Here is a 15,260-nt window from a genome sequence, read left to right as displayed (position 1 = left end):
TATTGTCACTTGGTCTTGATGTAAAAGAACTAGGGATTTTCCTTCATGCAGATACCTGCTTTTACTGCTTAATCATCACAAAAGAACTTTATGTCATTTCTCTAATGTCACGGGTAGAACATGCTTCAACATGTAATACGTGTAACCCTATTAATGGTGTCTGGAAAAAAGGCGTTATGGGTATGTGTTAATTTATATTCAACTGGTAGTTTCTTTAGATTATATCATTTTTCTAGGGAGGAGGCAGGAGATCAACTGCAGTAGTCAGCAGTTAAACACTAGAAGAGAGGAAACCATTTTTTAATTCAAATTTTCATTTAATCAAGTCAAAAATGTGAATACTTGATCAGTGGAATTTATTGAATTGGTGAAACATAAAATAATCAAAAGATAGTAAATTCTTAGAACTATTACGTTTTGTCCAATTTCATTGAATTGTATCTTGATTTCATTTTTGTCATTATCTACAGTTTGTATCTTAATCAATCAATCAGTGTAACTCAAACATGTCATACAGACATCTCAAACTGAAGATGATAACCAGGTACTTTGTTTCAGAACTGGGTTGTCTGCCCTGGGAAGTAGTTCCCAGAACTTAGATGAGATTGGGAAAGACACTGCCCAGAAGAGTCCCCCTCCACAAACACCCTTTATGGGGTTCAGAAAAATCTCAAGTAATATTGGGCTAGAAGTCATCGTCCTGGCCCTAGTATACTTCGGCCACCTAGTGTGCCTTTCTGAGTGAGTATTAACCAATTATCTCAGAAAGTGAGCATAAATATACCTGTCAACATTTTATGCTCATGTAATTTTCAAGTAGTTGTGATTATTTTTAGTTGCTTCGGCCCCAGGTACTATAGTTGACTCATAGTCCATGTTTTTAACATGAAATGCTGCAATCCAACGTGCACTCGTCTCTCAAATATGAGGAAAGTTGGGATAACGGTTATATTAATATAGGATTTTGAGATTAGTGTTTTACTCATTTGCATCATACATAAAATATTTTTAAACAAACAAAACACCTGTTCTCTAAACTTAGAGTCACTTAATGAAGTCTGTCCTCTTCTGCTGCACATTCTACAGGTAACACTCTGCAACTGGAGTGATCAAGATACTAGCAAATCCTGGTGAAAGAGTAAACTTCCCCACTTATAGAAAAAGCTAAAAGTAGCATTTAAAATTTTATTTGAAATTTTGCTTTCCTCAATGGCAAAGATCAGGGAAATGGGTTTTTACATGATTCTAGCCTAGGACCTTCCTCTAACAAACATTAGTCACTCTAATCTCTAATCGAGGCCTGAGCAATATAAACGTAAATATAAAGCATTTGGAGACGTTAATGAAGAAGAGGGAAACCCTTAGGAGGTTATCAGGAAAACTGGTGATTCAAAAGATGATTTAGAAATAATAGATGTCAAATTCAAGTTACGGGAACTAATTTTTACTTAAAAGCATAATAAACAGTCCCAGTGAAAATACGCTTGAGCCTTCACTTTATACATAATTATTTACACCTCTTGGTTTTTTTTAGGTTTCAGAAGTGGATATAGTTAAGGAAAATGTTAAATGTGAACCCACGTTTCTAATTCCCCCAGCCCTCAACCAGGACTCCATTGTATAACAAAAAGAAAGCAGAAACCTCGGTGGAGAATTATTTCTCTAACAGCATTTGTGAAGATGTTGAGAACTTCCTTTCTCTACTTACCTTGATTTTAAACCTTTATACTAAGTACACTAGAATGGGTCAAAGGTTAGACCTGCCTTTCTTTAGCATATCTCAGCTTCTACCATGTGTTCTTCCATGTTTATTGAGTTGAAATTAGTCCTCTCAAGGTGGAAAAAGCTAACTGTGGGAAGATGGGTGTACTTTGGTGTTTTATATTCAAGAGCATAGAATAGAGGAGTGTTAGGAAACAATTTTTTCCTAACATATGTATGATTATAGGCTAGGATATGACTTTCCTTCTCTCACTGACATAAAAATGTATAGTTAAGAAATAAGGATGAATACATGACAGCACATTTGACAGGTAATGACTTGGACATATTTGTTACTACCTAATTTTGAGAACCACAGTTGCTGTTTTAGAGGTATCTGAGAGGTTCCAAACAAAAGGAGATCGCCAAATGTTGTCAGACCTTGAGTGTGCTGGACGCCCTAAAGTAGGAGAGGAATTTGTAACAGAAGCTCACGATGAAGAACCACACATTCCGAGCCACCTGAGATCTTGCAATGAGAAGGCGCCAGGCGATGAGGAAGAGGGCAGTATTAAAGAGGTAGTGAATATTTCGGAGCCTGGAAACAGACATATATAACCAAAGTCAAAACAGTACCAAATAATACCCAACTATGTTATTTGAAGCATAAATGTATCTTTTCCTGGCTATGACCAGCAAATAACTAAGTGCGTAGGTATGTGGCACTACCTGATGGCCTTTTGATTTTGATATCTTTCATTTCCACCACATGCCTTCTGAGTAATCATTTCTATAGTATTCCCCTGACTAGTTTCCCTTTCTCATACCTGCTTTAACCTGTCTTATAAACATGGCTAACGTAATCTTTCTTAAATATACTTTGATCATATTACTATATATCACAAATCTTCCCTGGTTCTTGTTCACTGGAGGGTAAGTTCTAAAGTTCTTGCTATGCAACGTTCCTCTCAGTTTGCAATTACTTTTCCCATCCTTATCATCTCTGCATTAAAAGCCCTACGCTTCTACCAGAATTATGTCAGATTACTATAATTCTTTGTCCCTTAGGGATTAATTATTGAAAGAAATTTCAGGCAAAGGTCTTGAAGAGTGGTTAACTGATTTGCCCATGTTAAATAGCACAATCAGGTTTTCTGCCTGTTGGGTATTCTTTCTCTATACCACATTATGACAGGATGTGGTAGAAGAAACAAACTTGGGTTCATATCTGGCTCCTGCACTTACCATGTGTGACTTGCCCACTTACCTTCTTTGAGCTTAAATAGCTCTTTGATAAAAATGGGATAACAGAAATAATAATACCTGCCTCACAGGGATGTGGTAAAGTCTAAATGAAACAGTATATTACAGGGTATATAGTATAAAGGCTCAAAAAATATTAATTCCTCTCTTCCCCTGCTCATATTTCATGTCTGGTATAAAATCAGATACACATGGTAAGTGCTCAGTAAATATTAACTGACCGATTTATATTTACCTTTTTAAGTGTTGCTTTGCTTCTGGGATCCCAGCCATATCCTCCTTCAATAAGTACTTCTTAACTCCTAAAACATAATTTTCAATGTATTCCAACCAATTCAACTGGCGCACATCGAAGTTGAATACCTGAAATGCAAGAAGAGATTATGGATTGTCAGAATTGCACTGCTGGACGATCACTTTGTTCATTTGATGAAGTTTCTTTTACCTAAATGAGTGACATTCAGTTTGGAAGATTTAGGTTGTACCCCTCCAAACGAGATGATTTGAGCTGTTATTTTAAAGGCAGTAACAATATGGATTACCATTTATATATGAATATTTAAACATGGATCAAGCACAAATATTTGACCTTTAGGAAGTCTTGGAAATTTAAAGGAACTGGTATTAGTCTGGTGAAGGCTAATTTCATTTCAAGTAAATAGGGATTCATTATTTTTTTAAAGAGAATAAATATGTTAGGGACCAAAACAAATTATATATGTCTTTTTCTTTTCATTATTCTTAAATTTTGGTGGTGTCCCCTTGCCCTAGCACCCTTTCCTGAAATATCACTACTTCATTATGCTGATTAAGGTAAACTTTGGACTTAAGTTTAAACCAAAGGCTTAAATCAAAGCTTTAAGGACTAACTTAGCAGAATTTATATTCTATCTTTGCTTTTGAGATGTTATCCATTATGTTTCTTGGTGTGCCACAAAACGAAGCCCTTCAGAAACATTCAGAGTGGTAAGAAAAGCTTTGCTTCTCTTAGAACACTAGTGTATTTTCTTTTCTTAGACAAAGAATGCCATGAAACTATATTTTCTTTTCACCTTGCCACCAGAAATCTTAAGAACAAATTTCCTGCTTAATTGCAGTGACTTAGTAGGATCTTATAGACTACATATGAATGTTCTGTTTTTCCGTTCTTACTCTTGATTTCATATTTCAGTACATATTTTTCCTGGTTTGATGTTTTATTTCTGTTTTGTTCTTTTATTACATGTATTTATTGCAAGTTATCCCAAATCTTTGTGAAATAAATTAGAGTATTAACAAAGAAGGCAAAATGTCAAAAATGAAACTCTAAGCTTATTACCTTTTGAATTATTTAGATGGGTAAATTCCATGGAGAAAATGCAATAAAGATAAGCCTATATAACATTTGATGCTAATTTTAAAAATAATTTCTAATAGCCTGAGGGGTTTTAAAAAATAAGCTGGTACATTGTGTCTGACTGCAAGTAAGCCTTAGTTTCCATGGTGGGAAGTAATTTTAGGACTTGGATTTGAATCATGCTCTATGAGGCTGGTATGTACGAGCTAGCAGGTGAGGCTAGCTAGCCATCTAACATTTACTTCTCAGCATGCCTTGGTTTCTTCTACATGCTGGCAAGCACAAGATAAATCAAGAAATTTCTTTTCTTTCTTTTAAAAAATTTTTAGCAGAAAATGTCAAAGAGAGTGAAATCTTTAAAGCTTAATTAAAAACTAAGGATATGCTCAAGGAATAAATGACTGAGAAAATGAAGCTAGGGACATGTACAAAGTACAGAAGATTTCTATATTTGTGAATTTCAGGACAACATTTGTGACTGCTAAGAAGCTAATATATAGAAATAAATGGCACTGATCCTGAGCAATTAAAGTGAAGGCCTATCTTGAGAAATAAACGTCTGAATTGTCAAAGAGAAATCATTATAGGGAGGAAGACTGACAATGCTAGAGAGAGGGCAATGCTGATGGCGGGAGGTCTTAGCTGGGCTAGAATGCAGAGGTGGAAGGGTTAGCTTATCTAAAAAGATAAGAAGGAAGGAACTGTAGCTTTGGAGATGCAGAACAATTTTGATTTGACAAGAACAGTGGATGAGAGAGTTCCTGGCCAGTAAAATTATTATTTTTCATTGCAGTCATATGTTTTGGAGGTTAGGGGGGAAAGATAGAGGTATTGAGGATTTGTTGAAAAGTTAACAGCTATGGAAGTTGAACAAAGGATTGAAACAAAGTATATGAGACCTGACTGCAGAACAGCAGTGAGAAGCTAGCCAAAGGCTAAGAACCTAGATCTCTTACCTACATTAAACTTGCTTCCTGCAATTGTGTTGATAGCATTCACTGATTTCCTTAGCCAAAAAAGAAAAAAAAAAAAAATTCTGTGTATATAACAAAAACATCCTTTATTCATCAGCTCTCCAGGTCAAATAATTCTAAATTCTGAATGGGTAAGGTTTTCCTGTTGGTTGTCAGTGCTGTACTCACTCTTTGGTCTTCAGGACTCAGCTTGGACATCAGCATTTCTGTATTGTATGTGCTCCATTCCCAACTCCGGTTGATGAAATACTCCAGCATGGAAAGGGTTCTTAAAAGCCGATTCATGAGTTTTGTCATCCTGAGGTAAAGATCACAAAGGAGCGAATATCAGTGCACCACAGATGGCTGCTTCCCTGCTTCTCTATAGGGATATATGACAAATTATGTTTGAAAAAATATAAAAATTATTTCTTCCCACTTCTTCCAATTCCACATTAAAACTCTTATTTTTTTCCCCCTTCCATGTTAACACTCTGTTGAATGAAGGGAAGGGGATGAATCTAAAAGTGCTTGTTCTATCAGGCATTTTAATACCACTAAACTTCTTTTCCTCTTTTCTACCATCTGTTTCTCAAGAGTTGCAAATGTTTTAAAAGCCTAGCCAGGTATCCACCCCTGATGACATACTGTTCATTCTTTGAATTCTGAGGTAGACAATAAGAAAACATTTCTCTTTTTTATTGTATGTTCTTGGATTTTTTTTTTTTTAAAACTAATTGATTCGAGGTCTTATTATATAACATCTAGGCAGAAGTGGTGACTGTATTAGCGTCCGATGAACCAAAAACAGTTATTAACTGTAATGGAGATTTAAGGGGAAAATAGTTTATTTGTTAATAATTTACTCAGGCATAGTGCTGATACTTTAAAAAAATATTATCTCCACTAATTCCCATAACATCCCTGTTAGGTAGGTATTTATCTGTGTTTTTTTTTTGTTTGTTTGTTTTTTGTTTTTTGTTTTTTTTGCAGTACGCGGGCCTCTCACTGTTGTGGCCTCTCCCGTTGCGGAGCACAGGCTCCGGACGCGCAGGCTCAGTGGCCATGGCTCACAGGCCTAGCCGCTCCGCGGCATGTGGGATCTTCCCAGACCGAGGCACGAACCCGCGTCCCCTGCATTGGCAGGCGGACTCTCAACCACTGCGCCACCAGGGAAGCCCCTATCTGCATTTTTATGTAAAGTAAACTTAAGAAAGATTAAGTGGCTGTGATAATATAATGTGTCAAAGGCAAAATTCCAACTCAGTTTTGATGGACTTCAAAAAGCCTCTGTAAACTCACCCCCTGTATCCCATTGCTTGAGATGGATCACGTCTTCTAACCCCATGGTCAGGACCTGCTGTTTGAACTTCCCAACTTTATAACAATTTGTAAAAAAACTTTTGTATGCTTTCTTATTTGATCCTCACAGTATGATTCTGTGAGTTAGTCAGGGTCTATACTGTTTATCTTCATTTTACAGACGGATTAATAGGTTCAAGGTCACATGGCTAATGCTCAAGTCTAGATTTTCTGGTTACAGATCACCTTTTGCCTATAGAACATTCGATTTTTATCTTAATCAGTTGTTAGGCTAATCTTGGTAATAGTTATTACTATAGTTGACCTTATAAAGACTTATGATGCTATTTGGGAAATTTGGTCTTATTTCTGGTCAAATCCTACTGGCCATATCCCTGATGACTCATGAGGTACTTCTCTCATGGTATCATGGGAAATTCTTAGGCAAGGAGGTAGAATCAATACAAGCATCATAATAGGGTTCCATTTGCTATTGTTATCTAACATCTTGGCTGTAGACTGAATATTTATATCCTCCCACAATTCATCTGTTGAAACCTATTCCTCCTAATAGTGATAGCATTTGGAGAAGGAGTCTTTGGCAGATGGGTAATGCCCTTATAAAAGGGACCCCAGAAAGCTCCCTTGGCCCTGCCAGCATGTGAGGACACAGAGAACATGGCTGTCTAGGAACCAGGAAGTGGGCGCTCAGTAGATGCTGGATCTACCAGCATCTTGATTTTAGACTTCTTAGTCTCCAGTACTGTGAGGAAATAAATTTCTATTTTTTGCAGGATCTCAGTTCCCTGACCAGGGATTGAACCTGGGCCATTCCAGTGAAAGCCTGGAATCCTAGCTACTAGGCCAACAGGGAACTCCCACATTTCTTTTGTTTATAAGCCACCCAGTCTATGATATTCTGTTATAGCAGCCCAAACAGACTAAGGCAATCTTTATCCATTCTACAACCCTGACGTAATTGATATGATTTCAATAGATTTAATTTTTAAAAAGAATCATTGCACAATGATTATATAGTATATATAATATATATACATTGTATATATAATATTGTACATTATATATACAATGGTGTAACATTGTATATACAGGACTATATCAACATAATAGTATTTTTTTAGAAAGAAAGAATACATTTATTACTCTCAGGTAGTAAAGATCTTCTCAATGCATACAATGCAAAAGCTATAAAGGGAAAGTGATTCATTTTATCACATAAAATGTTTAAACTTCTTTGGTAATAATAGTGATTACTATATTCTATGCAGTCTTAAGTAAAACCCTATGAAATAGGTATGATTACAATCCCCTTTTTGCAAGTTAGGAGTTAGAGAGGTTAAGTAATTTAGGGCTCATATGGATAAATTGGTGAAGCCAGGATTTAAATATGTAAGTCTGACTCCAAACTCCATGCTCTTAAGACCTGCATTATATATAGCTTCCCTTGTATTAAAAAAGCTTCATAATTAGAACTACAATATAAGAAACTGACTTCAAGTAAATACATGATATATTTACACACACACACACACACACACACACACACACACACACACACACACAGAGCTTCCATAAATTAATAAGTACAACCCAATAGAAAAATAGGAGTATTACTCAGCCATAAAAAGGAATGAAATAGGGGCTTCCCTGGTGGCACAGTGGTTGAGAGTCCGCCTGCCGATGCAGGGGACACATGCCCTGGTCTGGGAAGATCCCACATGCCGCAGAGCAGCTGGGCCCGTGAGCCATGGCCGCTGAGCCTGTGCGTCCGGAGCCTGTGCTCCACAACGGGAGAGGCCACAACAGTGAGAGGCCCGTGTACCACAAAAAAAAAAAAAAAAAAAAAAAAAGAATGAAATAATGCCATTTGTAGCAACATGGATGGACCTAGAGATTATCATATTAAGTGAAGTCAGACAAAGACCAATGTCATATAACTTATATGTGGAATCTAAAGAAAAATGATACAAATGAACTTATACAGAACAGAAATAAACTCACAGACATAAAAAACAAACTTATGGTTACCAAAGGGGTAAAACGGGGAGGAATAAATTTAAAATTTGGGATTAACAGATACACACTACTATATATAAAATAGATAAACAGCAAGGACCTGAAAAACAATATATATATGTACATGTGTATATATGCATATATGTATATCTGAATCACTTTGCTGTATACCTGAAACACTGTAAATCAACTATACTTCAATAAAAAAAGAAAAATTTAAAAAATGGGTGAGAAATAGAAGCAAGCAACTCATACCAGAGAAAACACGAAAGTTCAATACACAAATGAAAGCCCAGCCCCTCCAGCAATCAAGGAAAATGCAAATCAAAGTGACAAAGAGATGCTATTCCTTGTCATTAGTTTGACAATTCAAAATATTGATTTTTGCAAAGTATTAATGAGAGTGAGAAAGAACAGACTTGTACTCTCACTTGCTGTTGTGGGGGTGTAAATTGACAGAGCCTTCCTTTAAGGCAACCTGGTGGTAGTCATAAAATCCATATACTCTCCAATCTAGCAATCCCACCCCTCAGCCTCCTCTTCAGATCTAGAGGCACATTCTAGAAAAAAGCATGTTTGTTGCCCCATTGTTTGTAATAGCAGGGGAAAAAGACAGCACTAGCAGAATGACTTAGATTTTCATGGAACGTAAGTGAAAAAGTTAAAAGTATGTAGGATTGCTTTATACATACACAGAGATTTATACATACACTTACCTCAAAGCAAAACTGTATATATGTCCATATATGGTTGTAAATACATAGACGATTACACACAAACACATGGGGAAGGAAAGGGTCCAGAAGGATTCTAGCATTTTCTGCCATAAAGATTATTCTTAAGATTCCTATCACATAACAAACCTAACCATTTTCCATGAATATTACAATTTAATTTCTTACAAACAAAATACGTAAATATTTTTATTGGGCTCCTTCCTCCTGTGTTTTCCTTTTGTACTTACCGAACTTTGCTCTTCAACCAGGTCTTCTTCTAACTCTGATGTATTTGAAAGGCTTTAGCGTTTCTGCCAGGAATGTTTGGTTTTCCTTCTTTTCCCATCTTTATTTAATAAACCCCTCATACAGATATTTTCCCACAGACACAGTATCCCCTTTTTCACCTTGCTCAAGAAGAAACTGACAATTGAGTTATGAACGCTAAGATCTCTGAAAATTTGGATAAACTCTACATTGCCTAGGTTTCAGTCATTTGCTCTGTTAATAAGGATGGAAATAAAACACGCTGAGAGAGACTTCTTCCTTTAAAAGGAGCTAACATCATGCTTCTGAGGCTTGATGGCAGGGATTGCCTTTGGTAGTTATGATAATGATGACACATATAGTATTATTCAAGTGAGACAGGGGTACGAAGGGACATGTCCTAGGTCACACAGCTGGAAGGTGACAGAGCTGCCTCAGCATCAACATACTTTCATTCGACCTTGTTCTCATCTCCAGGTGGCAGTAAATCCAGTTCTGGTTTCTCCAGATCTTTTCTCTGTCACTTCCTTTGAGATTACTTAAAATTCTTCTTTTAGCTTCCATTTCCTCATTTGTAAAATTGGGATGATGAGAATATCCTCCTTGGGATGTTGTGAGAATGAAAATGAGATCATCATGTGCCATCCCTTGTGTGTATGTGAGGCTGTTACCATTGTACAATTTTTTTTTTGTGTGGTACGTGGGCCTCTCACTGTTGTGGCCTCTCCTGTTGCAGAGCACAGGCTCCGGACGCACAGGCTCAGTGGCCATGGCTCACGGGCCCAGCTGCTCTGCAGCATGTGGGATCTTCCCGGACTGGGGAACGAACCCGTGTCCCCTGCATCGGCAGGCGGACTCTCAACCACTACGCCACCAGGGAAGCCCCACCATTGTACATTTTAAGATCATCTAACAATTTAGAAACTCCCAGACACAGAATCTCAGGTGCTTTTCTTTGTAGGTGAATGATTACCTGCTGAATTCATCAAGCAGGGTCCTTAACATATAACTTCCTTTATTATGACAAAGGATCTCTAAGGTAGGCTTTTCACAACTATTGCTTTGGTTGTCCCATTATATATACAAAATCATAAATATATATGATTCAGTTGTCACCTTTCATCCCCAGGTGACGGGAGGGCTAAGGACTTGGGGCCCTAAACTTCCACGCAGAGACACTCCTAAAGCTATTGTCTCAGCTTCTCACCTGGGCTTCCTTCCTGTGAGCCGCAGATAGAAGTCATAGATAATGGCAGGGGCCCGGTGGCTGACTGCATTCCAGTACTGGGTTGTGACGTTGTTGGTTGTGAAGTCAGCCTTTGGCCTCCTGAAAGCTCTCTCAAGTGGGATTTTTTCAAAGGTTGCCAAGACTTGGATCCCTGGTGGAAAAAAAAAAAAAACCAGAATAAGTGCTAAGTCTAGGAGCATATAAACCCACTGTGGTGGATGGCATTTGCAATGGGTCAAAACAATAAATAATAAGGATTTGTTGTGTAGAGTCACGAATCAATTTCTGAGAATAATATTACGATTTTTATGCCAGGCAAGTGGTCACCTGCAAAATCCAACATTTTGAATAGGTTAAGAATTTGGTCCTTCTCTTGAAATCTTTACTCTAAAACAACTTCTTGGGAAAATAGTTTTAGTCAATACAGTGAAGTATTGTTCAGAAAAACTTAAATCCATCATTCAATTTCAAGGTTATCTAATCTATTCTAAAGCCCAAGACAGAGCCTAAGGGTGTTATTTCCTTGGTTGGATCATTTACTTGCAGGAAAATCAGGAAAGTTTCTTGACATTTTACTTAAACTTTTATAAAGATTTAAGTAAAAGAGAGAATATAAAAGCTGGACTCCTTTGTGTCAGTTCACTTTAAATACCAGTCTTTTACTTCTCTGGTATTCCTACTACTCTGGAATATGTCAGACTCAATGGTTTTACTCTTGTCTCCAGAGTTTTTTAAAATAATAATCTTTAAAAAAAATTATTACTTATATAAAACCTAGTTTAAAGCTTTTACTGTACATCTGTAAATCCAATATGTCTTTTCAAAAGGTATTCATTCATTTGAATTCAATTTTGATTTTATGTAGAATTTTCAAAGAATATGCCTAAGTTCATTACTCAGTTATGTTGAAGGTATCAGTTATTATGGTAATATGATTACTGTCCTCCATAAAAGATGCTACCTAGAAATCTGTATGAAAAATACATACCCTATACAGAAAATATTATCAAGAAACATCTGATTCCTGGGTCTTTTCCTCCCAGAGGGATTCATATTAACTTTTAGGAATCCCTAGTGGGTGGTCATTACACATTCAGGAGACCTGTCTTCTATCAATACTCCTACATCAGGCTCCAGCTCCCCATATGAACTGAATAAATCATTAACTCTCTCTGGGCCTTGTGTGTCAAATAAAGTGAGCACACTAGATTATTTTTAAGATCACTTTCAAATATTTTTATTCCACAAAATAGATAGTAAACATTTTCAGCACTGAAGAAGACTATTTTGAATCTCAGGAATGGATTTTACATGTAGCATCTTTTTACTTAAGAGTTTAGTATCTTGGGGACTTCCCTGTTGGTGCAGTGGCTAAGAATCTGTCTGCCAATGCAGGGGACATGAGTTCGAGCCCTGGTCCGGGAAGATCCCACATGCCGCGGAGCATGTGCGCCACAACTACTGAGCCTGCGTGCCACAACTACTGAAGCCTGAGCTCCTAGAGCCTGTGCTCTGCAACAAGAGAAGCCACCCAATGAGAAGCCTGCGCACCACAACGAAGAATAGCCCCTGCCCGCCGCAACTAGAGAAAGCCCGTGCACAGCAACAAAGACCCAATGCAGCCAAAATAAATAAATTTAAAAAAAAAAAAGCTGTTTTTTTTAAAAAGAAAAGTTTAAGTACCTTGGTTGCTTCTATTAATGCCTTTTTATAGTGGTATCTTAATTCTGTTACTGAGGTAGAGGAGATTTATTTTTATTTCCGAATATTGTCAGAATTATTTAGCTATATGATCTAAATAACTGGATATATTAGCTAAAGAACTTTGATGGTAGTAGATAATTTCATTTTACTTTAACTGAAGTAATAACTTTGCAAATAGAACAGCAGAGCAGAGTGCTCTGAATTGGAAATCAGATTCTAACAAATTAAGCACATTTGATTTTTTTTTCAACATCTAGTAGCTAAACAATTAGATGATCTAAAAGTTTCAAATATTTGCAAGAAAATCAACTTTGAAATTGACAAAGGAGAGTACAAGATTGGTTAGCTAATTTTCTATTATATGCAGGATTAATTCAATTCAACAGGATACATTCAAGGTTACACTATGGCTGACAGCATAAATTAATAAAGAGTATCACTGACTCAATAACATGAGTTAACATTATTGGACTTTTCTAAATCTACTTGGCCATTGATTATGTCACATTCTCAGTGATGTGGCCAGGGTGTGAGGACTGTGTTCATGAGAGCAGTGGCTCAGCAGGAGGAGTATTTTATCACTGACATTGCTTATAATTGCTGACTTTTACTTGGTTTTATTTATTTTTTAAATGTCTATAGCCAATGGGCCCCTTATGGCTTACAATCATGCAGCTATCCCACTGGCCCCTTTCTTTGGTATACCACAGTACATCCTAATTAACTCTTACACATTTACAATTTGCAATTATTTTAATCTCTTTACCTATGTTTTGTCTTTTCCCCCATTAGACTCTAAGCTCCATGACACACTTTGTCTATTTTTGTCCATGTGGCAGACCCTAATCATGAGTGAGCACACTCTCATAGTTATATAGGTACATCATTACAGGCACTTACCCATTTTGCCCCAATTACAGGGGTTGAGGCTGCCAGACGTACAGTGGTAGATCAGTGTTGACTTAGGTCTGGAAAACAAAAGTTAGATAAATACAACAAAATGGAGAACTAATGAAAAAAAGATAAGGGAAAATAACATTTAAACAAGGTTTTTTCAATAATTCCCATGACTAAGGCACCCTACGCAACACTTCCATCTTTTGTTCCTTCTTTGGGTTAATAAGCAAAATAGAAGAAGTCTAGGAAAAGTGCAAGAGTGTGTGTGTGTGTGTGTGTGTGTGTGTGTGTGTGTGTGTGTTTGTACATGTGTACAAGGAAAAAATCCCAATAGGTTGACATATTTATGGAGCAAATGGAGGTAGCATGATGATGAGAAAGCAGATCATGTTTCTAACTTCTTGACATCTTTATTGGGCAAAAATATGGGCCATGTTTTTTCCTAAATCCAGTGAAGCTCTGTTGGATTGGAAAACATCTAAATATCTAACTTCCAATAATTAATAAAAATTAACTTTGTTTACCTTTTACTAACAAAGCTAAATATACAAACAACCTATTATTTTTTCCTTGTACTAGAAAATCCCGCCCACCCCCCCACTCCTCCCCCCGCTACACACACGGTGATCTGAACTTTTGGCATTTATTAGGGACTGAGGAGTTAAAAAAAATATGCTCTCATTTCATCCACTTTCATCTCCTTTGCCTTAAGAAAGGAAGCTGTATTTTAGATTATTGAATAGAAAGAAAAGTTTCGGTTATCAGGAATTAGGTGGTTAAATGATTTGAAGAATTTATTACTTTATGATCAACCAGTATTTATAAAACAAGTTAATGCATATATGATGGCATAATTGGAACTGTGAAATATTGAAATGGACACCCTCTCACATTTGGGGTCTTCCACAATAAAATGCATATATATATATTTAAATAAATTTATTTATTTATTTATTGGCTACGTTGGGCCTTCGTTGCTGTGCGCGGGCTTTCTCTAGTTGCAGCGAGCGGGAGCTACTCTTCATTGCAGTGCGCGGGCTTCTCATTGCGGTGGCTTCTCCTGTTGCGGAGCACGGGCTCTAGGTGCGCGGGCTTCAGTAGTTGTGGCTCGCGGGCTCTAGAGCTCAGGCTCAGTAGTTGTGGCACACGGGCTTCGTTGCTCCGTGGCATGTGGGATCTTCCCGCATCAGGGCTCGAACCCGTGTCCCCTGCATTGGCAGGTGGATTCTTAACCACTGCACCACCAGGGAAGTCCCAAAATGCATGTATTTTGAAAAGGTGCCTAACACAGTCACCCTCCTTCTCATCAATTCTTTGAAAGCCAGCTTATGCATCCACACCTGTGAACTGCCGTGTACCATCCCACAGCCAAAGTGAGATTGACGACTATATCTGCTGGAATTAAATCTGCCACAGCCATTGGAGTAGCTCTTATGGACCGAAGAAACCCCTTCCCAGCCTGCACAGGAAAAAGGACATAAAATATATATTTTTAATTTATTTATTTGGCTGCGTCAGGTCTTAGTCGCGGCACGCGGGCTTTAGAGCGCGGGCTTAGTTGCCCCACAGCATGTGGGATCTTAGTTTCCCGACCAGGGATCGAGCCCTCATCCCCTGCATTGGAAGGTGGATTCTTAACCACTGGACCACCAGGGAAGTCCCAAGGACATAAATATTGAACCAGGTCCTAAGTAATAGCCGGGATTAAAGTATACATCAGACAGGTAATACGAATGCTGTCAGTGATAACGGCCAGCACTGATCACTGCTTACTAGGTGCCTGCCCCAAGGCTGACTGCTCTCAGCCCACCCAACCTCCCAGCCGAGTTCATCGTAAGTGCCACCATTGCCAAGAA

General features: G+C 37.6%; 1 protein-coding gene across 4 annotated transcripts in view; it reads right to left on the bottom strand.

The window, feature by feature from the left end:
* Positions 1-296: 296 nt before the first annotated feature.
* FAR2 (fatty acyl-CoA reductase 2) overlaps positions 297-15,260 on the bottom strand; it is a 128,704-nt gene continuing 113,740 nt past the window's right edge. For all 4 annotated transcript variants that reach the window (XM_007120273.3, XM_007120272.4, XM_007120271.4 and 1 more), the window contains 6 exons: positions 14,745-14,863; positions 13,408-13,475; positions 10,783-10,954; positions 5,443-5,572; positions 3,200-3,327; positions 297-2,299 (listed from right to left, as the gene is read on the bottom strand). In XM_007120273.3, coding sequence (XP_007120335.1) covers positions 2,137-2,299; positions 3,200-3,327; positions 5,443-5,572; positions 10,783-10,954; positions 13,408-13,475; positions 14,745-14,863 — 780 coding nt within the window. In that variant the 3' untranslated portion in view covers positions 297-2,136. The remainder of the gene's footprint in view (positions 2,300-3,199; positions 3,328-5,442; positions 5,573-10,782; positions 10,955-13,407; positions 13,476-14,744; positions 14,864-15,260) is intronic.

The sequence above is a fragment of the Physeter macrocephalus genome, chromosome 6 (assembly GCF_002837175.3).
Source record: "Physeter macrocephalus isolate SW-GA chromosome 6, ASM283717v5, whole genome shotgun sequence".
NCBI classification, from domain to species: domain Eukaryota; kingdom Metazoa; phylum Chordata; class Mammalia; order Artiodactyla; family Physeteridae; genus Physeter; species Physeter macrocephalus.
This window is presented reverse-complemented; position numbering and strand designations above follow the sequence as displayed.